At 47.2% G+C, this 22,975-nt stretch overlaps 1 protein-coding gene across 1 annotated transcript in view; it reads left to right on the top strand.

Moving 5' to 3' along the window:
* Positions 1–15,568: 15,568 nt before the first annotated feature.
* Positions 15,569–22,975, top strand: part of Muc5b (mucin 5B, oligomeric mucus/gel-forming) — a 33,558-nt gene continuing 26,151 nt past the window's right edge. The window contains exons 1-11 of the mRNA XM_036177804.1: positions 15,569–15,638; positions 17,911–17,982; positions 18,364–18,432; positions 18,833–19,094; positions 19,251–19,362; positions 19,808–19,898; positions 20,172–20,278; positions 21,392–21,593; positions 22,062–22,187; positions 22,588–22,705; positions 22,791–22,929. Coding sequence (XP_036033697.1) covers positions 15,569–15,638; positions 17,911–17,982; positions 18,364–18,432; positions 18,833–19,094; positions 19,251–19,362; positions 19,808–19,898; positions 20,172–20,278; positions 21,392–21,593; positions 22,062–22,187; positions 22,588–22,705; positions 22,791–22,929 — 1,368 coding nt within the window. The remainder of the gene's footprint in view (positions 15,639–17,910; positions 17,983–18,363; positions 18,433–18,832; positions 19,095–19,250; positions 19,363–19,807; positions 19,899–20,171; positions 20,279–21,391; positions 21,594–22,061; positions 22,188–22,587; positions 22,706–22,790; positions 22,930–22,975) is intronic.

Raw genomic sequence — 22,975 nt, forward strand, 5'->3', positions numbered from 1 at the left:
CCACCACAGGACCAGAAATGGCATCATGCCCTCCTAATTCCACCAAGAGCAAGAAAGTTAGAGATTTATGAGACATACCTGATCCCAAGGATAAAACACCTACAATTCAGACCCAGAACCTGAGGCTATAAAGGTCAAGAGTTTAGTTAATAAATGTAGAGAAGTCAGAATGGTACTGTATAATGGGAAAAGAGTAAGACATCAGGACATTCCCTTTTGGGAGCCTTGTGAAGGGAACAGGCCCATATAGTAAGACTAAGAAATTGTAGTATAGTGTCTGCTCCCCAGAAGTCCTTTTTCCAAGGTCAGACATTTGGATGAGGGTCTCCATTCCCTCAGGGGCTTGAGGAAAGTTCCTGTTCACTAAAAAGGGAGACATCCTTATCTCTAGCCAGAGGAACTTATGGTCCTTCCATTATTATAAGACTGGTACCTATTGTCAAGGTCAATGCTAGATTCCTCAACCACTGATCTCAAGCCACACCCCAGCTCACATGCCCCTTGTCTCCCACTTAACCCTATGTGAAGCTATAGAGTATAAAAAGTGTAGCCTCTTTTCAATTAAAAGCTGCTGGTAGCCATCCTGATTCGCCCTCAGATCATGTCCATGCCCCCCCTGCACTCCCTTACCCCCCCCCCCCATTTTGCCAACTCCACACATCCTCTTTGGGACCTGAATCACCCTGCCAAAGCAGGTCTCCAGCAAATTCCTGTAAGTCATCCTTTAAAAAGAATAAAAAGGAAACAGAGCCCTGGGTGCTATAGTTGTTTTTTTTTTAACCTTTTTGGGGTCCACCACCCAGATCCCAAATAAATACACAAAGACTTACTCTTAATTATGAATACCTGGCCTTAGCTTGGCTTGTTTCTAGCCAGCTTTTCTAACTTAAATTATCCTTTTTGTCTTTATCTATGTTTATTTGCCTCTGGGCTTTTTACCTTTCTTTGTTTCATATATCTTTCTTTCTGTCTTACTCCAAGGCTGGGTGTGTGGCTGAGTGGTTGCCCTGGCATCCTCCTCTCCTCCTTCTCTTGATCCTCTATCCTTGTTGTTCTTCTTCCCTAGATTTCTCTTCCTACTTTTTCTATCTGCACACTAGTCCCACCTGTTTTCCTCTCCTAACTAGCTATTGGCCATTCAGCTCTTTATTAGACCAATCAGGTGTTTTAGACAGGCAAAGTAACAAAGCTTTACAGAGTTAAACAAAAGCAACATAAAAGAATGTAACACAACTTTGCATCCATTAAATAAATATTCATTCCATAGCATAAACAAATGTAACACATCTTAAAATAATGTTCCACAACATTTTCTCCTTTTTGTCTAAATAAAATGAAAAGTTTTAACTTTAACATAATGAAACTATGTACAACAAAAACAGTTATCAGGTAAGAATTACATTTACAATATTCAGTCCATTTGTGTTTAGCAAATTCAGAGAAAACACTCCACCATCCATCCCATCTTTGTGACTCCAAAGTTTCATACCTAATTTACTTTCTATCACAACTAAGGAAACTGAAACTCTAGTTATTTAGTCTTTAACTCCATCAAAGATCCTAGAAGGATCTAACAACAGAGACATCTGGCTGCCTGGACAGTCACACAAAGTTCCTCTGCAACACTGGGGCATCCATCTTCAGGCTACAGGCCAAAAATATCTGGAAGACTTTTCTATGAAGCAAGAAATTTGTAGGATGTTCTACCTCATATTGGCAAAGTTTGTCAGTCATTTTCCTTTGTGTCCTACAGAATATCTGGTAGACTCTTCTGTGAAGCAGTAATCTTGAAGGACTCTCCTGCTTTGTCTTGACAAAGTTCAACAGTCTTTTTCTTGTGTCCCACTTGTCCAGTCTGTACGGCATACTGTCAGCAGTCAAAGCAAGGGCAGCTTCTTGCCCAGATGGATAAACTTGTCACATTGAAAGCAAACTCCATATGGAGTTTCTTCAATGCTTGCTATCCTTTTATGAAGTAAATTGGTGCTGCCAGAAGCAGATGTGTCTCATTGTCATGAAAAACCTTAGGTTATTAAACATCTTAAATGTCATATTCTGTAGGTCTTTAAAGTGTTTGAAAATCATCTGTCTAAAATATACTTGTTTAACCTTGAAAACATACCTAAAGTGACTACAAGTTTGATTATTATAGATTAAGTACTAGCCTCATCTCTTAATTGTACATTGCATTTTTGAATGATCTGCATATGCACAATATCTCACACAAGAGTATAAATACATATACAGTATAAAAAATAATTTTAAATTTGTATCAACATTCCAAAATCCATGCCAATGCAAAATATCTGAGATTAAGAGTTGTCTTTTCAGGATAGGTGGTGGTGTACACCTTTAATCCCAGCACTCAGGAGGCAGAAGCAGGCAGATCTCTATGAGTTTGCAGGCCAGCCTGGGCTACAGAGTGAGTTCCAGGAAAGGTGCAAAGCTACACAGAGAAACCCTGTTTAACACCCCCCCCCCAAAGAGTTGTCTTTTCATTCTATATTCCCCTAAATGATAACAAACATCCATAACCTACCAAATAACCAAAAACTACCCACCCCACCTCTTGGAAATATGGGCATCATCTTTTCTAGACTGCTCCCTGTTGTCTGTGGGCAATGGCATTTTTCACTAGTATTCCTCAACAGAGTGCCTGCATCATCAGAAAGAGAAGTCTCACCTCATAACACAACCCTGGATTTTAAGGAGCCAAGGAAAGAAGAGCAAAGGCAGCTGAAAACTAGCAAATGGGAAGTGGCACTGGAAGTTGGAGCAGTGACTAACAGAGCAGAGCACGGATAATTGCTGTGAAAACCCACAAGAAGCAAAGGTGACTGACTCTTTGAGAAGAACAGAAAAATCTCAGTTTAGATTGGCTATGGAGATGGAAAAGCAGTCAAGCTACCACTACCAAAATTAGGAAAAAAGGTTTTGCTATCAACTTACAGAAATAAAAAATGATAAAGAGAACACTATAAACAATGTATGTCAACACATCTGATAATCTAGAATAAATGGACAAATTCCTAGACATATTCAGTTGGCCTGTGAAGGAGCTTGTAGGTGAATAGACATACCTGGTACAGATCTTGTGAGGAATCCAAACCTTCTGAAGAAAGCAAAGCTCACTGGGACCTGATGGCTTTACTGGTGAATTCATCACTCCTTATTTGCCTGTGATAAAGCAGTGTTGTGAAATATTATTTTAAGATATGCTACATTTGTTTACGCCATGGAATATTTGTTTAATGATGCAAAGATGTGTTGCATTCTTATATGTTGCATTTGTTTAACTCTGTGAAGCCGTGTTACTTTGCCTGCCTAAAACATCTGATTGGCCTAATGAAGAACTGAATGACCAATATCAAAGCAGGAGAAAGTATATGTGGGGCTGCCAGGCAGAAAGAATAAATAAAAGGAGAAAAAGAGAAAAAAAAGCCACCCAGCCACACAGCCATGTATGGAGTAAGAAGTAAAGAAAGATATAGAATAGAGAAAGGTAAAAGTCCAGAGGCAAAAGGTAGATGGAATAATTTAAGTTATGAAAAGCTGGCTAGAAACAAGCCAAGCTAAAGCTGGGCATTCATAAGTAAGAACAAGTTTCTATGTATTTATTTGGGAGTGGGTGGTGGGCCCCTAAAGAGCAAAGAGTAAAAATAAATAAATAAATAAAACGAACTACAAAACACAATAACCAAAAGCAACTTGGGAGAGGAGAGGGCTGATTTTACTTACATTTCTGCATCACAGTCTATCACTGAAGGCAGTCAGGGCAGGAACTCTGAGCAGGATCCTTGAGGCAGAAACTGAAGTAGAGACCATGGAGGAGCACTGCTTACTGGCTTGCTCAGCCTTCTTTCTTGTATCATTCAGGACCACCTGGCTAGAGGTGACACATCCACAATGGGCTGGTCCTTTCCACATCAATCATTAATTAAGAAAATACTCCATAGACTTTTGCCACAGGCCAATCTGGTGGAGGTATTTTCTCAGTCAAGGTTCCCTTCTCTTAAATGACTCTAGTGTGTGTCAAATTGCCATAAACCTAGCCAGCACATTTATCAAATGTTTAAGGAAGAATTAATAGCAATTCTCCTCAAACTCTTCTAAGTTACTGAAAATGAAGGGACACTTCTTAGATTATTCTATGAAGACAGAACTACCCTGACATCTAAGCCAGAGGAAGGTACCACAGTATAGAAAATCTAATTATGAATTTTTAAAAAGATTTAAAAATTTTTGTACATCTATGTGTGCACCACATGCTTGAAGTGCCTACAGAGACCAGAAGAAGCATCCAATCCTTTGGATCTGAAGTTGTGAGCTGTCATGTGGGTGCTGAGAACAGAACCTGGGTCCTCTACAAGAGCACCAAGTACTCTTAACCCCTGAGCCATCTCTCCAGCCCACCACACTGATGAATATTTTTTAAAAAGATTATTTGTTTATTTAATTATTTTGTGTATGTGCGTGTGCGTGAGAGAGAGAGAGAGAGAGAGAGAGAGAGAGAGAGAGAGAGAGAGAGAGAGAGAGAGAGATGTAGTTTTTTTCCCAGAGGCCAGAAGATGGTGTTAAGTCCCCCGAACCAGGACTTATAGGTAGCTGTGAGTCCACCTATGTGGGTGCTGGGAACTGAATTATAGTCTTCTTCAAGAGTCGTGCTCACTTGTAACTGCTGAGACCCCTAGGATCCCATTATGAATTTTGATGTAAAAAGTGCCCCTGACAAAATACTAGCCAAGCTAATCTGGCAGTCCTTAAAACAACCACACAGCCTTGCCTCGTTCCTGATTTTAGTGGTATTGCTTTGAGTTTTTCTCTATTTAATTTGATGTTGGCTGTTGGCTTGCTGTAGATTGCCTTTATTATGTTTAGCTATGTTCCCTGTATTCCTGATCACTCCAAGACCTTTATCATGAAGGGGTGTTGGATTTTGTCAAATGCCTTTTCTGCATCTAGTGAGATGATCATGTGGTTTTTTTCTTTGAGTTTGTTTATATGGTGTATTACATTGACGGACTTACGTATGTTGAACCACCCTTGCTTCCCTGGGATGAAGCCTACTTGATCATGGTGGATAATTGTTTTGATGTGTTCTTGGAGTCTGTTTGCCAGTATTTTATTGAGTATTTTTGCATCAATGTTCATGAGGGAGATCGGTCTGTAGTTCTCTTTCTTTGTTGCATCTTTGTTTGGTTTAGGAATCAGGGTAATAGTAGCCTCATAGAAGGAGTTTGGTAGCAGACGCCCATACACACACAATAAAAATGTTAAGAAAGTTTAAAAAGAAAACAGTTTTATTTGCATGGCATCAAGAAGAATAAAATATTCAGGAATAAATTCAGTCAGAGGCAATGCTAAGAACACAGCTAAAGTAGCCAAAGTGGAAAACACTCACATTTGCTGATTTCAAGACAATATTGTTGTAACACTGCTCAGAAGGACCTGTAATTCCATACCATCCCTATCAGTGTCCCAATGATGGGGACTGGAGAAATGGTTCAAGGGTTAAAATACTTGTTCTGCAAGTGTAAGGAGCACATTTGAATCCCTGTCCCCACAGAAGTGTTGGGCAGGAGTGATCTCTGGCACAAGCTGGCCAACTAGACTAGCTGTGGGAAGTTCTGGGTTCAGTGAGAGACCATGGCTCAAGATGTGAATGGAGAGCCATCAAGGAAGATACTTGGCACCAACTTCTGGTCTCCATACGCTTGTGCATCCACATACTTGCAAACACACATACACATACATGCACAGCACACAACAGTATCTTCTTTGATAAGTTGGAAAGCTACCCTAAATTCATATTTTATATCAGGAGATTCCAAGACAGTTCTAGATATGTAAAAATAGTATGTATAATATATTCATATGTAATAGAAAATGAATAATATTCACAACCAAAACAGCATTGTGCCATCATGGGGACAGATATATAGCCAGGGGCTGGAACTGAGCACCCAGAGGCAGGCTCTTTGGGTGATATATTGTGTACCCTAATAAATTTGCCTGAAGATCAGAGAGACAAAGGATCAAGACACCTTTTTACCTCTAGGACTCCTCAGCCTGAAAAGCCTTCTAGCTGAAAGGCTTTAGTTTCTGTCTCTTCATGCCTTATATACATTTCTCTGCCCACCCATATCATTTCCTGTCTCAACTTTCCTAGTTCTGGGATTAAAAGTCTGTGACTCCCAAGTATTGGGATTAAAGGTGTGTGGCATCACTGCCTGGCTCTGTTTCTCTCCTAGACTGAGTCAATCTCATATAGTCCAGAGTGGCTTTGAACTCACAGAGATCCAAATGGACCTCTGCCTCCCAAGTGCTAGGATTAAAGATGTGTGCCATCACTGCCTGGCTCCTATGTTTAATCTAGTGGCTTGTTCTGTCCTCTGATCTTCAGGCAAACTTTATTAGGGTACACAATATATCACCACAGGCTCTTGTTGCCTATTGATGGTTGACCTGTGTGTCAAGAACACTGGGTCTTTTTGGCAGATGGTGCTGGAAAAACTGGGTAGATAGAAATAGACAGAAGCCAGAGAGTGAAGCTGGACCCTGGACCCTTACCTCTCATCAGCAGCACGATGATCTCCCAGTTGATCAAGGGCATAAATATGAGAGCTAATGAGCCAATATTATGAAGGGCTTAGGAGAAAACAGAAGAACCTTCAAACAATTGAGTTTGATAATGTTTTACCCCAGAGCTTTTGTTTGAGACAGGGTCTCTCTACCTAGCCATGGCTGACCTGGAACTTTCTATATAGATCAGGCTGGCCTCGAACTCATAGTCCACTTATCTCTGCCATTAAAAAAAAAAAAATCACCACCATACCCAGATTGTACATCATGTAAATTATGTAAATTATGTAAAGCAATGTTCTAAGTTTTGACTATTTTAAAATCAAAGCTCTAAAAAAACATCAAAGATGTTCTATGTCTTGCAGTATGAAATATTCAGCCAAGATGCAATTCTTTATGCAAAAATAAACAAACATATTGGGGCTAGAGGGACAGCTCAGTAGTTAGGAATACTTCTTGCTCTTCTAGAGGACCAGAGTTCATTTCCTACTACCTACACCAGGAGACTCATAACCACATTGTAACTCCAGCTTCAGAGGACTGGACACCCTATTTGGGCCTTTGAACACAACACACATACACACACATCCATAATTAAATACACAAATTAGATACACAAATATACAATTAAAATAAAATTAAATATTTAGTAAAAGCCCAAGCAATCCATCTCATTGTATGTAAATTTGCTTTTTATCTTTAATACCTGATAAATTTACATTTATATCCAGGAATTCTTTTTAAATAACTTTCCTTATGATTTATCATCAGTAATTATTTGATTTGTACCAATTTTATATAGCCAATGTCACATGTCACACAGGTGTAAAGATTTCAGGAGCCAAAGCTCAGGGAATGAAAGGAAACAGAAAAGTAGAATTTCATCAAAATTAAAAACCTGTTGCTTTTTTCAGAGATGCTGCCTTATGTAGCCAAGCTGACCTCAAACTCTCTAAGTCACTGAGGTTGGCCTTGAACTTCTGATCCTCCTGTCTCCAATTCCCAAGTGTTACACTGCCATATCTACTTCATGCAGTGCTGGGTATGGAACCCAGGGCCTTCTGCATGCTGGGCAAGCATTCTATCACCTGAAGCAGAGCCCCAACCCAAAGTCAGTGGGGAAGATCACTACCTGCTCTTGCAGAGAACTCAGATTTGATTCCCAACACACACATGGCAGTTTACAACTATATGTAAATCCAGATCCAGGGGATCTGGTGACTTTTTTCAGCTTACAAGCATACTGCATGCTCACATGTGCAGATGTATGCCCAGGTAAACATTTGTATACATAAAATAAAAATAAATCCTCTTTTTTCAACTGTGAAAAGACAAGCACAGAATAGGAAAATGGTCAATCACATGCTAGATAAATGATCAATTTCTAGAATATATAAAATATTGAGTAACAGAACCAACAATAATAGACAGTGGGGAGAAACAAAACCAAGAAATTCAGGTTAGTAATAGACAAAGGACGCAAATAGATATTTTCAAAGAAAGTGTATGATGGTTCAGTGAGTACATGAAAGGTTCTCATTGTCAGCCACAGACAAGGAAATGTAAACTGAGCCACAGTGAGACATGACCTCACACCAACCAAATGGCTGTTATCAGGGGGGAAATTAGGAGTACAGGGTTAGAAAAGTTACAGATAAGCAGGAGCCTCACACATGCCTGGTGAGATTCTAAGATGGTACAACTTCAGAGAAAAAGAATCAGTAGGGTGCTCAGAAAGTTCATCAGAGAGACTATGCAAAATCATCCTACCCGCCTGGCAGCTTCCCTCCTAGTCTTTATCCAAACCATTAGAAAGTACTGATTCAGATACTTGGACGTCAGTATTTGTGGTGGTGTTGTTACTCAAAGCAGCCAAAGGCTAGAGCAAGTCAAGCATGTCCATCACAAATGACTGGACAGGCAGGTGTGGACCAACCACACAATGGACTATTAAAGACAGAATAGATTCTATCACATACCACTGCATGGATGAATGTTCTGGACAACATACTAAGATAATTGAACCAGTCACAAAAGGACACATGCTCAAGTATCTTCTTATGAGGCCTCCGGAGCATCAGGAGATGAAGGATGATATCTTAGTTGGGGTTTTCTATTGCTGTGAAAAGACACCATGACCACAGCAACTCTTATAAGGAAACACTTGGGATGGTGGCTTATAGTTCAGAGGTTCAGTTCATTATCACCATGATGGGGAACATGGAGTCATGCAGGTAGATGTGGTGCTGAAGCTGAGAGTGCTACATTTTGCAGGCTATAAGAGGTCAACTAACACACTGGGTGGTATCCTGATTATAGGAATCCTCAAAGCCCATCTCCACGGTGACACACTTCTCCAACAAGGCCATACACACTCCAACAAAGCCATACCTCCTAATAGTGCCACTCCCTATGAGATTATGGGGGCCAATTTCATTCGAACTACCACATTCCACTCTCTGGCCCCCATAAGCTTATAACAATATCATAATGAAAAATGCATTTAGTCCAACTTCAAAACTCCCTGTAGTCTATCACAGTCTCAATAATGTTTAAAAGTCCAAAGTTCAAAGTCTCTTCTGAGATTCATGCAATCTCTTAACTGTAATCACCTGTAAAAATCAAAATAAAAAAGCAGATCACATACTTCCAACATATAATGGCACAGGATATATATTACCATTTCAAAACATAGGACAGGGAGCATAGTGAGGAGATACTGGACCAACGTAAGACTGAAAACCAGATGGGCAAACTCCAAACTCTACATCTCTGTGTCTGATGTCAAAACGCTCTTCAGATCTCCAACTCCTTTCAGCTTTGTTAACTGCAACACACTTCTTTCTCTTAGGCTGTTTCCACTCCCTGTTAGCAGCTCTCCTGTAGGGTCTCACAGCTCTGACATCTCTAATATCTTGAGTTCTGCAAGGCAATCCAGGCTTCAACTTTACAGCTTCACACAATGGCCTCTCTATTAAGCCTCCATTCAGGAACACTGTAGTAGCAATCTTAAAAGGTCTTATTAATGAAATCAAACCCAAGGCCAGTTATTGGGGTGAATTCTGGAAGATCAGAGAAGCAGAACAAGCCACAGTTTCCTCACCTCGCCAGTTCCTCAGCTGGTCTGTTTCCTCAGACTGCAAGCTTCTGAGTCCTCATCCCAATGGCTCTCAGATGAACTGTGCTGCTCCAAAGCCTGAATGCTAAACCAGCCAGATGCTTAACTAACTCTGGTGCCTGGTTTTCATGCCTTATATATATATTTCTACTTTTCTGCATCACTCCCTGGGATTAAAGGCTGGATTTCTGGGATTAAAGGCTGTGTCACCATGCCTAGCTGTTTCTAAAGTAGCCTTGAACTCAGAGATCCGGCTAGCTCTGCCTCCCAAGTGCTGGGACTAAAGGCATGCACCACCACCACCCAACTTCTGCTATGGCTTGCTCTGACCCATTTTTGAGCCACCATTTCTGGCTCTTTTCTAGTGGCTGTCTGTTCTCTGACCTCAGATAAATTTATTGCCTGTACAATATTTTTGGGAACACAATACCACAGAACACTCCTGACACATGCCTGGATTCAGTGGCCTTTTTAGTCACAGAGGCAAATTCCATAACCCATTTCTTCTGTCCTTAACTCTAAAGCCAGAACCACTCAGCTGAAGCTGCCAAGTTCTGCTGCTTACTGGGGCTGGAACATGGCCCCCTAGTTCAAATACATCTTCACCAACTTCCTGTCCTTCACTGCCTAAGCTTAGCTATCCTAAAACTTGCTCTGTAGACCAGAGATCTGCCAGCCTCTGCCTTCTCAGTGCTGGCATTAAAGGTGTGCCCCACCCCATCCAACTCCAAGCTTTTCTTTAGTTCCTTTTTACAAATTGGAAACTTAGCTGTTGGGATCTTGCCCTGAGGTCACCACTACCTTTATTCCCTTTCTGAATCTGTTTATCTCTTTGAACACAGTATTTAGCTCTATTCTATTTCCTGGTGCTCTTTTTTTCCTCAAAATTTTCATTTTGTAATTTATCCTGCTCAGATTGCTCGTTTTCATTATAAATCTTCATTGGAGTTACCAATAGTAACCTCACGACAGAGTCTATACTAGGCTGTTTTGAGATTTCCTCTGTCAATGGAATTAATCTAAAATTCTTCACTTTAGCCTCAGGCAGACTCTTCAGACAAGGGCAAAAGGCAGCCACTTTCTTCACCAAAATATCACAAGAATGATCTCTAGGCCACACACTAACATTCTTCTCCTTGGGGACCTCTTGCGCGAGCACTCCATAGTTCATCAGATCACACTCAGCGCCACTGTCTTCCATGCTCCTACATTCCACTGCTTTTCTAATCCACAGTTGCCAAACCCATTTTACTCTAAACAAAAAATAGTGAGGCCTGTCACAGCAATACCCTACTCCTGGTACCAACTTCTCTCTTGGTTAGGGGTTTTCTATTTCTGTGAAAAGACACCATGGCCATGGCAACTCTTATAAAGGAAACATTTAATTGAGGTGGCTCACTTATAGTTTCAGAAGTTCAGTCCATTACCATCATGACAGGGAGCATGGCAGCTTCCAGACAGTCATGGTGCTGGGGCTGACAGTGCTACATCTTGCAGGCAACAGGAGTCAACTAACACACTAGGGGGTATCCTGAGCATAGGAAACCACAAATCCCCCTCCCCCCCACACAGTGACACTCTTCCTCTAACAAGGCCATACTCACTCCAAGAAAGCTATGCCTCTTAATAGTACTACTCTCTATGAAATGGGGGCCAATTATGTTCAAACTACAACAGAAGAGTTGTCACCGCTGGAGGAAGTGAGATGGATAGTTCATGTTCAATCAGACAGTGTTTTAGTTTGGAAAGATGGGAAGTTCTGGAGGTAAAGGATGGTAAGGATGTCTTCATGGCACTGTAAACATGCTTCAAGCTCCTGAGCTGTATGTTTAGATGTGGGAAACATGGGGAATTTTATGTTAGATCCATTTTACCACACTCAAGTGTCATGTAGTCTGCTTAAATGTTCCTGTTAATATCCTCAATTCCTCCAAGTAGAGAAGAGAAAAACCCTGAAATGCCCCTTACCTGACCTGCCCATTTGTCTTGCTTCCTTTCTCTGTGCTCCAGTCCTAGACATACCTTTAAAGGCTTCCTGAACCAGCCAATCCCTGCCTTAGGGCTTTTGCCCTGATGCATAATCTCTGGTGTCACCATTCTCTAATCTTCAGGAGGCTGCCTATTACCCACCAGCCTTCATACAACAGGGTGATCTTCTTTTGGCTCCTGGATAACTGTGTTGCTATCTCTAAGAGCCCAGCCTTGTTTTAGGATTTGAAGTGACCCCATGTATCTTCTCATACCCCTGCCTGGGTCAGCACCAGCTCACACCTAGGTCATCAGTAAGAAAAAGGGTACAGAGGGAAAGACAAATAGACCAGGAAGCATCTGCCTGAGGTCCATGGTGGAGGCCAGGGAGATTAAGGTCCTTGGAGGAGGCAAGGTTAGCCAGGCAGACTCTTGAAGCCTGGGTACAGAGTTGGAGGTGCATACCGAGCCTATCCCATGTGATGACAGCTCAAAGGACCAGGTTGTTAGAGTTAGGGGGACCTGTCCAACCCCAATACCTTCTCTGGTGTCACTGTGCAGCATGTGTGGTGACAGCTGGAGTTTGGAGTCCATGAAAGCCAAGTACTTTCCATCTCTTGCCTCTTGAAGACTGGTTTTGCTAGGAACCTCTGAATGTATTGGGGACATGAGCCCGACCGTGCCTAAACCAAGAAGCAATATTCCTAGGATGAGTCAACATGGGCTCTCTGTGGCCCTGGGGAACCTTTGTCCATAGGGACCATGTTCACTCCTGAGCTCTGTGTGGCCCAGTGAAGTTCCCTTTGTCCTGGCTGGCCCTGGGCTCGGAGGCCAGGATGAAGGACAGGGTCCCGCCCCAGGCTCTGTGGTCAAAACCACAGGGCTGGTTCCTGGCATAGCTGAGGCACCCACACACACACGCTGCACTCCAGGAGGCGGCTGGCCAGCCACTTGCTCCCCCCAGCCCTGCCAAGCAGGAACAACCATGGCCCTTCTGTCCCTCTCCTCCCTGTTCACAGCTTCCAACTCCTTCAACTGTGAAGAGGTAAACTCCAAAGGCTGTGCAAACAGGCCGCATGGCCACCACATCCGGGATGTCTCAACAGCTGCGACCCCAACAAGCTGTCACTCTCTGTCCCCAGAGATGTGCTCAGTGCCAGAACAAGGAAAGGACTTGGGTGGGAGCTACATCTTCCCCAGTGCAGTATGTGCATCGATTGAGTACCTACCGTGTGCTGCCTATGGGCACAAAGGCTACAGTGGGGTTTTTTTCTGAGTAAGGATAGACAGGAGTTGGCAACATCACCTGAGCTGGGGGTGGATGAGGCCCGCTGGGCCCAGCTCAGTGAACACAGGGTGCCAGGTCCTGTGCAGGGGAGAGAAACTAGTAAGGCAGCCAGCTGCCCAGGCAGTGGGCACTCCAGAGGTGGGAGTCTGCAGGATTCTCCTGTTGAGACCAGCTTATCAGTGAATTAAGTGCAATTGAACACCAGCTGTTGCCCAGCCTGTGAGCAGGTAGGAAGGCCAAGGAGCACAGGTTGCAGCTGAGGCCTACACAAGCCATGCTGGTGGCACAGACCATCTCGGAAGGGGACATAGACCACTCTCCAGACCATCTCTGGGGGTCCTTCAGCAGCACCATTTAGCAGTGGAAAGTGGAGCTGGACATGAAAGAGGACATTGCAGATCTGAAGACTCTGGTGGGCAGCATACACAACAAAGGTCTGGTGTGTAATACCAGACCCAACACTAGGTTTCTAAGCAGCAGCCATAGGCTGTACATGCTATACATATGCACTGTGCATTAAAGAAACTGCAAAGGTGGAAAACAGGGGTCAACTTGGCAGCCAGCCTTAGCCCACCCAGGAACCTGGGGGCATCTGCCATGCCAGGAGCAAATGTGAGCAGACTCTTGACATCATTATTGAGATAAAGTCCACACGGTTTTATCCACCCTGACTACATCCCAGGCTGCAGCTCAACAGCGTGAACAGCCACCCACATCCACCTCTAGAACCTTCCATCTTCCCTGCAGCCACCCTGTCCCCACTAAAGACACACTCTTCAGCCTCTGGCATCCCATCTTACTTTCTGTCTCTGCCTCAGGCAACTCTGGGGTCCTTCTAGAAGAGGGATCCTGCAGGAGTCTCTCTTTAGAGTCCAGGACCCTCAAGGTCCACTCAGGTTGTGGTGGGTATCAGAAGGCCCTCTTTTTAAAAGTCTGTATAGTATTCCACTGTAGGGATGGGCCATCACTCGCTCAGCCATTGTCAGATGCCTGGGGTACCTCTGTTCTAGCAGCCATGGACAAGGTCACTAGATCAGGGGTGGCAGTATTAGTCACTGTTTTCTCTTTTTCTAAGGATGTACCTAAGAGTAGAACTGCTTGGCCATATAGTAGTTCTATTTTTACTTAAGTGTCAGGATGGCCCCACTTGGCTGTCCGCTGACTGATCGGGGGTTCCTGCCTCCCCACATCCCTACTAGCATTACCTGAGTTCTGTTGTTTGATGGCAGCTGACCTCTTGGTGGTGAGATAGTTCAAAGGCTTTTCATAAAGACTTTTCCCTTTCCCAACATTTCATCTCTAGGAAGTTATCCTCAGAGAGGTAAGTGCAGGGGCAGTCAGGGAGGGACTTCCAGGATACTGAAGTCACTGGAACACTATGCCACTCCCCCAACCTGGCCCACCCCTCAGAACTTTCTCAGGCTGCTGAGATCTGGTGTGTGTTGCTGGTGGCTGCAAGGCTATAAGAGAAGGGATGTGAACATATTCTGTGTGCATCTAACAGGAAAGCAGTGCTAAGACATGAACATCCTGCTCTTTGTAGCATCCTAGAAACGGCATTGGTGGGTTTGTTCATGGTCAAGGAAATGGCTCCCCACAACCCTCAGGAAACCCAACCAACACAACTGAGAGATCTGAGCCTCTGGAATTCCCATTCAGGGTGGGCAGTAGGGTCAGGAAACTCCCAATTATTCCCTCGCCCCACTCTTCCCCTGGTATGGGGTTCACCAGTTCCATGAACTGAGGCCCCAGGAAGGTCCAAGGCCTTTGGGACCCTTGGTCATCTCCTTTGTCAAGGCCTTTGTCAAGGTTGGGGTTAATAAGCTGGCCCCGGGAAGAGGTAGAGTCCAACAGGGAAGTCTGTGACCTATGTTGGCCAAAACCAGCACTGGACCTCATTTTCACTATAGGCTTGAGCTCTGCAGCAGATAGGAACCCAGAGATGGATCCTTTCTCAGAGTCTGTGAGGGGTCCCCTCCTCCCTGGACCCCCAGATGCTATATAGAACAGGGACCCTACCAGATCCATGGCCATATGGAACACAATCAGAATCCCTTGCTTGGCCCCCATTTTTCAGGCTGAGGGAGGGCCCTTGAGGAGTGGGCCCACCCTCAATCTTTGTCCATTCTTTTGGGACTCAGTGTTGAGCATCTGGGGTCAGCCTCCTGGACAAACACAAGCCAAGGTTGCTGCCCCTTTGACCCTGATCCCTGTACTGTCCAGGCCCCCAGAAGAGCTGACATGGGGCTGTTTGAACAAATACTCACTCCATAGGTCCAGGGCTTTGAATCCAGAGTAGCCAGCTCCACCCCCTGGCCAAGTGCTGACCCTTCCTTGCCCCGTCCACTCCCTCTCAATTCTCAGAAGCTGCAGGGGGTGGGGGCACTCTGTCTGGTGTCACAGCGCTACAAATCCTTCCTCCTCCATGGCCTCTTCCTGCCATGGCCCCTCCCCAAGAGCAAACACACGTGGCTGTGTAGCGAGTAGACAGTGCCTTACATGGCCTAGGAACTGGGCACTGAGCCAAGGCCTTCGGCTACATAAGTCCAGGCCCCCAGGGAGCAAGTGCCTTGTCTCAGTCCCTCCTGCCTGCCCTCTGTGCTGGCCCCAGGATGGGCAGCAGGATCTGGTGCTGGGCTCTGGTCTGGGCCTCTGTGGCTTTGCTCAAGGTGTGGCCAGCAGGTAAGGCTGAAGCCCCTTGCCCTCTAAAAACCATCTTCCTGGAGAATTGACTTCTACCTGGGGGTCTTCCCCTCCTGAGATGACAGGCAACTCCCACTGTCCCCAACACCGTGGTCTCAGGCCTTGCAGTTCTCTGGGCTCTGGATCCTATGTCCCACACTCTAGCTGTGTCAGTAGCCTAAGGGCCTGGCTTTGATGGAGGCATCTGGAAGAAATTAAGTCCTGTAAGCCTCGATGTATGAACCTTGGTGGAAAACCCACGTCAGTCTTGGTTTTGGAAGTGAGCAGGAATGGGAGAGGAATGTGAGGATCACAGAGGTCTTTGTTTTGAGTCAGAGAGTGCCATATCAGAATTAGCAGAGACAGAGACTTCTAGTTAGGACAGGCCTTGCTCCCCACCCTCACCCCCCACTGCTGGGGTCACAAGTACCAAGATGATCTTCATTGAGGCTGGGGCCTCCTTGGTGAGGTGGATTCTACCTCCAGATATTAGGGCTGGAGCCAGATCAGATGGATATGATACCCAGAGCTGTAGTCTGAACCCAAGGCTGAGTCAGGTGAACTGTGGGACCCTTGTCAGCTAGGCTGTTTTCCTTGCCTGCTTGTCCTTGAGAAGGCTGCAGTACTAATACTGTCAACAGTATTGGAAAGATGGCCCCCACAGGGCTCAGCAGCAAGCAGGCAGAGCTGGCCTGAATCTCTCCAAGTGCCATGACCTCCCCAAGATCTGCTCCCTAGACTAGGAGGCTGAGCAGGAGGAACCCCAGATCCAGGCTTCCTGTATCTGTGAGGGAAGACAGTGAGGGAGGGTGGTGTCCCCAAAGCCCATTCTTTGAGAGCTAAAGAGGCCTTGGCTGTCCCTCTTGCTTCCAAGGCTACCTGCTGGCTGGTAACTGCTCCTCTGGGCCATATCCCTTCATAATGTGGCTCTTCCTGTCAGGTCCTGTCCACCAGAGTGCTGAGCCTACCTGGTGAACAGGCATCCCTCCTTCCCCACTCATTTTACCTGAGAAGGGCAAAATGAAGCCCTGGGTTGCGGGGAGTGTGCTTCTGTGACAGCTGTGCTTAGGGTAAGGGCGAGAGTCTGGGCCCTCAACTTAAGGGGGTTGGGTTCTTGTCTGGATGAGAAGTGGTAACCCAGACCAAGATGCTGGGATGGGTGGCTGACAACTCTCTAGCTAAGTGGAGACTGAGAGAGAGAGATCTCAGCCCAAGGGGGACTGCCATAGAGCTGCAGTGATTGGGGTGGAGGGTATGGCAGAGGACAGGCTGGGCCAGGAACACTTGGGAGAGGCTTTGGATCTGGGGTTAGTAATGGACAGAGGAAGAGGCCATGCCCTCTGGGGAATGCAGTCAAGCGGGGCCCTTGAGGAAGGATTAATGCACAGGACGGTCCCTGCGGTTTCCAAATGTCAGCTGGACACGCTGGGAAAATCAAACAGGAAGCCGAGATGCCCATGGCACTGGGGCAAGTAGCCATCTGGGTCTAGGCCTGGGGGACATGGTCTCCTGCAAAGTGCTGGCCTTAAGGAGCCACCAGGCTTTGGAGGCTTGAGTTGTGGAGGTTGAAGCTGTCTCCTGGGCCTCTAGCAGTTAGGCTGTGGAGGTGGCCTTGCCCAGAGGCAGTGACATGGTCTCCTGCAAAGTGCTGGCCTTAAGGAGCCACCAGGCTTTGGAGGCTTGAGTTGTGGAGGTTGAAGCTGTCTCCTGGGCCTCTAGCAGTTAGGCTGTGGAGGTGGCCTTGCCCAGAGGCAGTGACTAATCCAGGCCACTGAGAGTGGACATCCTGCACCAAGAACTGAACCCCGCATGCTACCTGCCTGATCCACAGATCCAGGCTGGGGCTGCCCCTAATCATAGGTTTCTTTCTGCTGTGTCCCTCGTGACAACCTCTAACTGTGTTCTCCCTAACAAAGCCAGCCTTTGTCTTCCAAGGGACTCAAGTGATGGGGCTGACAGTCACCTCCCAACAGATGATAACCTGAACCACTGGGAGCATCTGCCCTACTACTGGCAACACCAGGTGTCATTCCATAGGTGCAGGTGGCAAGGGCCACTGCAGGGGAAGGACTGGTCTGGAAGGGCCAGAACTCCTGAGGACACTTGGGTCTTTGGTAATGTTTAGTGACTGAAAGGTACTACAACTGATGGGGTTGGGATCACCAGGCCCAAGTCTGTTCAGGTTTCTATAGATTACAAGAAGGCCTTGGCCTGGGACCAGAGCCAGTCCATGGTCTAATGGCTTCTGGACTCATGTTCCCCTTTCCTGCAGAGATCCAGGGCCAGGTACAGCAGAGCTTGGAATACCCAGAATTCACCGGAGATGGTCAGAAAGCATATAATGGTATGTGGCTCAGGCCCTGGGTTGGGGAGTCATGTTCTGGTGGCAGGGGCAGTAGTGAGTGGGAGGGGGGCTCAGGTGGAACAGGCAGATAGTCTTCCCACACCAGTTATCGCATGGAGACTCTTGACTAGTCTATTCTGCCTGAAGGCAGTGCTGGGCACACACAGACAGGAGCATCTCAGAGAGGGAGAACTCCTAGGCAGACAGGAGAAGGTTTCAGGGGGAAGGTCCAGGGGTGACCATGGAGAAACTGAATAGCCTGGAAGCAACCTATTAGTCTGGGTCTTCCTGATTTCCTTGAGGTGGGCATTGAAGAAGGTGGGTGGCCAGGGAGGATATCCACAGCCACATCCCCAGTGTGACCTGGCCTTCCTCCTGCAGCTCCCACGTCCTCATCCACCCAGCATGTCACCTTCATCCCACCTATCACTGTCTTCCCCAGCATGAGCCGTAAGTGGAGAGTACCTACTGCCAGCCAGGCCAAGGAGTATATGGGGGTGGGGGGTAGGGATGGGGTGGGGACAGACTTGACAGTCTGGTTGAAGCTGACATAGGGCGGGGCCCCTGAACAGCTCTGAACAGGGTCTGGAACTTGCCCTGGGAACATCTGTTGACCACCTTGGGGTGTGTGGACTGCAGCAAATGAAAGGGAGGAGGGATGGGTCTGGGTTTTCAGGTTTTATTCAAGCAGCTGAGGGAGTGGGAAAGCCGAGAGCTGGCTCACATAGCTGTGAGTAGCTGGCTTCCCTGCTCCAAAGATATTATTGCCTTGGCCCCAGGCTGTTGTCCCTTGGGTAACTGGGCATGGAGTGGTAACATTCCATGGTGACTCCATCTGGTTTCCCTGTAGCCTTAAACGTGGTACACAACGGAAGAGTGTGCAGCACCTGGGGTGACTTCCACTATAAGACATTCGACGGTGACATGTTCCGCTTCCCTGGTCTCTGTAACTATGTCTTCTCTTCACACTGTGGGGCCACCTATGAGGACTTCAACATCCAGCTGCGTCGTGGTCTTGAGGGTTCCAGGCCCATGGTCACCCATGTGGTCCTCAGGACCCAGGGGCTGGTGATTGAGCTGTCCAATGGCTCTGTCCTGGTGGACGGACGGTGGTGAGTTGGGCCTTGAGGAGAAGCATGTCCAAGCCAGGCCTTTGGACCTTACTCTGTTTGCACTTGTTGCTCTGGGGAGGGGTCAGGAGCAGAGTGAGTGGGGAACACAGCCCCTACTCATACGCTGCTGAGGGAAGACCAGAACTTTCTGCCTAGGGTGGAGCTACCCTACAGCCGTGCAGGTCTTCTGATGGAGAAGAGCAGTGGTTATGTGAAGGTCAGCATCCGGCTGGTCCTCACCTTCCTGTGGAATGAAGACAGTGCCCTGGTGAGGAGATTCACCCACAATTCCCTGCAGATCCCCCATAACATCATATAGGCCTTACACAGGCCCTTGCAGCCGTATAATAATCCCTCTTAGTTCCACAGACCCCCAGACCCACCCTGCATAGTCTCCCACAGACCCCCATTCCACTCTAGTTTCCATAGACCCCACAAGTTCCCCATAGATTTCATAACCTCCCGGAGTCACTCATGGCTTCCCACAGTCTCCCACAGCACACCCAGCCTCCCCCATATCCTCACAGTTCACCCACACCCTCTTGCAGCTCTCCCACAACTCCTATAGTCTCTGGCCCGATCATAGGGATCCTACAGACTATTGGGGGAATATCTTCTCTGGTCCCCTGGGCAAGTGGGGTGGGAAGCTGCCAGATAGGCCCTGGAGCCAGAGCAGAAGCCCTGAGGCTGGAGTTGCTCTGTCTCACCCTCAGCTGGAGCTGGACTCCAAATATACCAACCAGACGTGTGGGCTGTGCGGTGACTTCAACGGGCGCCCAGCTGTCAATGAGTTCTACGCCCACAGTGAGTGCCATTGAGTCTTCAGGCCAGGTGGTCCCAAGGGCCAGAGAATCAAGGAAGTCCAGGAGGGACATGGAAGGGGGTGTTGCAGAGACATTGAGGAGGGAAGTGTGTGTGTGTGTGTGTGTGTGTGTGTGTGTGTGTGTGTGTGTGTGTGTGTGTGTGTGTCTGTCTGTCTGTCTGTCTCTGTGAGTCATCTGTGTGTGTTCCAGATAGAGTCCCCTGATAGCCACTTCAGAAAGTCTATCTCCTGACTGTGAGCTTTCTCTCCTGCAGACACCAGGTTGACCCCTGTGCAGTTTGGAAACCTGCAGAAGCTGGATGGTCCTACAGAGCAGTGCCAGGATACTTTGCCCTCAGCTGTCAACAACTGCACAGATAGGGTGAGCATCTTGATAATGCCACAGTTCCCAAGGCTGGGAACAGTGCAAGACCTACATCAACTGATGAAAGACCAGAGAACTGCCTAGCCGATGGCTGAGGAACATCTTCCAGTGACCAGACAGAGAGGGTTTTCCAGCTCCTGCACAGTCAGGGAATGGCCTCTGAGCTCCCAGGAGGCTGCTGCTTGGGCCTGAGGGAGGCTAGTGGGACCAAAAGGATCACATTTTTGATGCAAGTCACAGTTCATTCATCAGAAAACACATATTCTCTGTGTGTAGGTGATGTGTGTGGAGGAAATGTGTGTCTACCACCACACAGAGGGCTAAGGTGGACACTCAAGGAGCCTCTCCTGTGAGTAGGAAGGACTCATCCTTTGGCTCTGATTACAGAATCTCTGAAACTAGCAGAATACCTGAGTCCACATGAATTGTGAAGCAAATGAGAATGATGTCAAATCCTGGCCTCTCTGGGGGTGCCAGGGTAGAAAGATGTTGAGTAGCTGCCTGAGTCCGTGGGGGCCATCTAAGGGTGGATGTTATCTTTATTTCCCTCTCTTCTGAGCCACCACACAGGGGGCACATTCTACATGCTCTTGGGTGCACAAGTCACAAGTCAGCATGTCTTGGAGCCTTGAAGTAGAAAGTTGGAGGAACAGAGAGTGCTGGGTCATTCCTTCAGAGCCAAGTAGAACTCTATACCCAACATAGCACAGTATTTGAGTAGAATAATGTATAAGGAAGGTGATGGATAATGGATGGATGGATGGGTGGATGGATGGATGGATGGATGGATGGATGGATGGATGGGTGGGTGGATGGGTGGGTGGATGGATTGAGTAGGTGATTGATGGATGGATGGGTAGATGATGGGTAGTGATGAATTAATGAATGATAGATGAATGGCAGATGGATGGTGGATGGATGATGGGTAGATGATGGATGGATGGATAGATGATGGATAGACAGACAGATGAAAGGATGTGTGGGTGGAAGGAGCCTCCAGGGAAAGAAGGGGTTTTCTGCTTGGCATAGGAGGGGCAGGGTCCCTATTACAAGTTTCATGACAATCCTGCTTGAGGGTCATAAGGTGCTTCACCTCTCTGTGCTTGCCAGGAGGACATCTGTCGCCACGTCCTGCTTGGCCCTGCCTTTGCCGAGTGCAATGCCCTGGTAGATGTCAACATGTACTTGGATGCCTGTGTCCAGGACCTATGCCTCTGCCCCACATGCCCATGTGCCACTTTTGCTGAATATTCCCGCCAGTGCGCCCATGCAGGGGGCCATCCACAGAACTGGAGGAGTTCTGATCTGTGCAGTGAGTATCCTCACTAGAGTATAGCCCAGGGTCTTACTAAGGGCCAGCCTTGAGCTTTGAACCTGGCTGGGAAGTCAAGGTAGAAAACCACTTAAGGGCCACCGAGAAAGGGTGAATGTCAGGGAAAGAAGAGGTAGTGGGGGAAGTTGAGGGTGAAGATGTGCTTGAGGGTTCTGGTGAACCTGTTGGTCCCAGAGGGGGGATCCAGCTGTGTTCTTGGGCACAGAAAGAAGATATTGCTCCAGAACCTCAAGGTAGGCTCTCCTGGAGAACAGTGGCCTCAGGTGGTCATAGGCAGAGAAGGATGTATGAGAAGTGCTGGGCCCCTGCTCTCTAGCCTACTGCTTTTACCTAGCAGGTGGCTTTCTGGGACCTCAGTGGACATGGGAGCAGGGAGTGGGCATGGCTCCCACTGACTGCAGAGGTAAGGATTCATTTCTCCTAGATCAAGTGCTGTTTTTGTTGCAGACCGGACATGCCCTTTTAACATGGAACACCAGGAGTGCAGCTCACCCTGTGTGGATACCTGCTCTAACCCCCAACGCTCCCAGCTCTGCGAGGACCACTGCATGGATGGCTGCTTCTGTCCCCCAGGCAGGCCCTGTGCCCTTTGCCCCCCACCTCCATGGCTACCTTTGGGATGTGGTTTCCCCCTCAGCTGACCCTCTCCACTCCTAATGGCAGTGGGCCTGGCTAGGGGTTGCATCCTATGGTTAAGGGAAGGATGGAAACTAATTATTAACAAGGCAGAGATCTGATGATCTGCACAGACAGAGAACAGGTGTTTTGAGTCCCTGAGGTCAAGTGGTCAAGTGGGGAAACTGAGGCTCAGAGGAGCTTATCCCAATCAGTTCAGGCTGGGTCAGCATTCTAGACTAGGGGCCCTTCCCCCTGCCTAGGACTGGGGTTGTCTTGGAGGCAAGCTGCCCCATGATACCTGTATGGGGCGGGGGGGGGGGAGGTTGGCATCTGTATTCACTGTCCCTTCCTCCAGGCACTGTGCTGGATGACATCAGACACTCGGGCTGTGTGCCCCTGGAGCAGTGCCACTGCACCCATGGTGGTCACACTTACGCCCCTGGAGAGTCCTTCAACACCAGCTGCAGCTCTTGGTAAGCTGAACAGCCTTGTGGAGGTATGCGGGGTGAGGCTTGCCTCTTCCCACTGTACCCCTTCTGCTCATGGATTTGCCCACAGCACCTGCTTCGGGGGATTGTGGCAGTGCCAGGACTTGCTGTGCCCCGCCACCTGCTCTGTGCAAGGCGGGTCCCACATCTTCACCTATGACGAGAAACTCTACAATGTGCATGGGGACTGCAGCTACATCTTGTCCAAGGTGCGGCCACAACCCTGCTCCATAGATACCAGTCAGGGTCCCGCGA

Source organism: Onychomys torridus, chromosome 1, assembly GCF_903995425.1.
Source record: "Onychomys torridus chromosome 1, mOncTor1.1, whole genome shotgun sequence".
Lineage (NCBI taxonomy): Eukaryota > Metazoa > Chordata > Mammalia > Rodentia > Cricetidae > Onychomys > Onychomys torridus.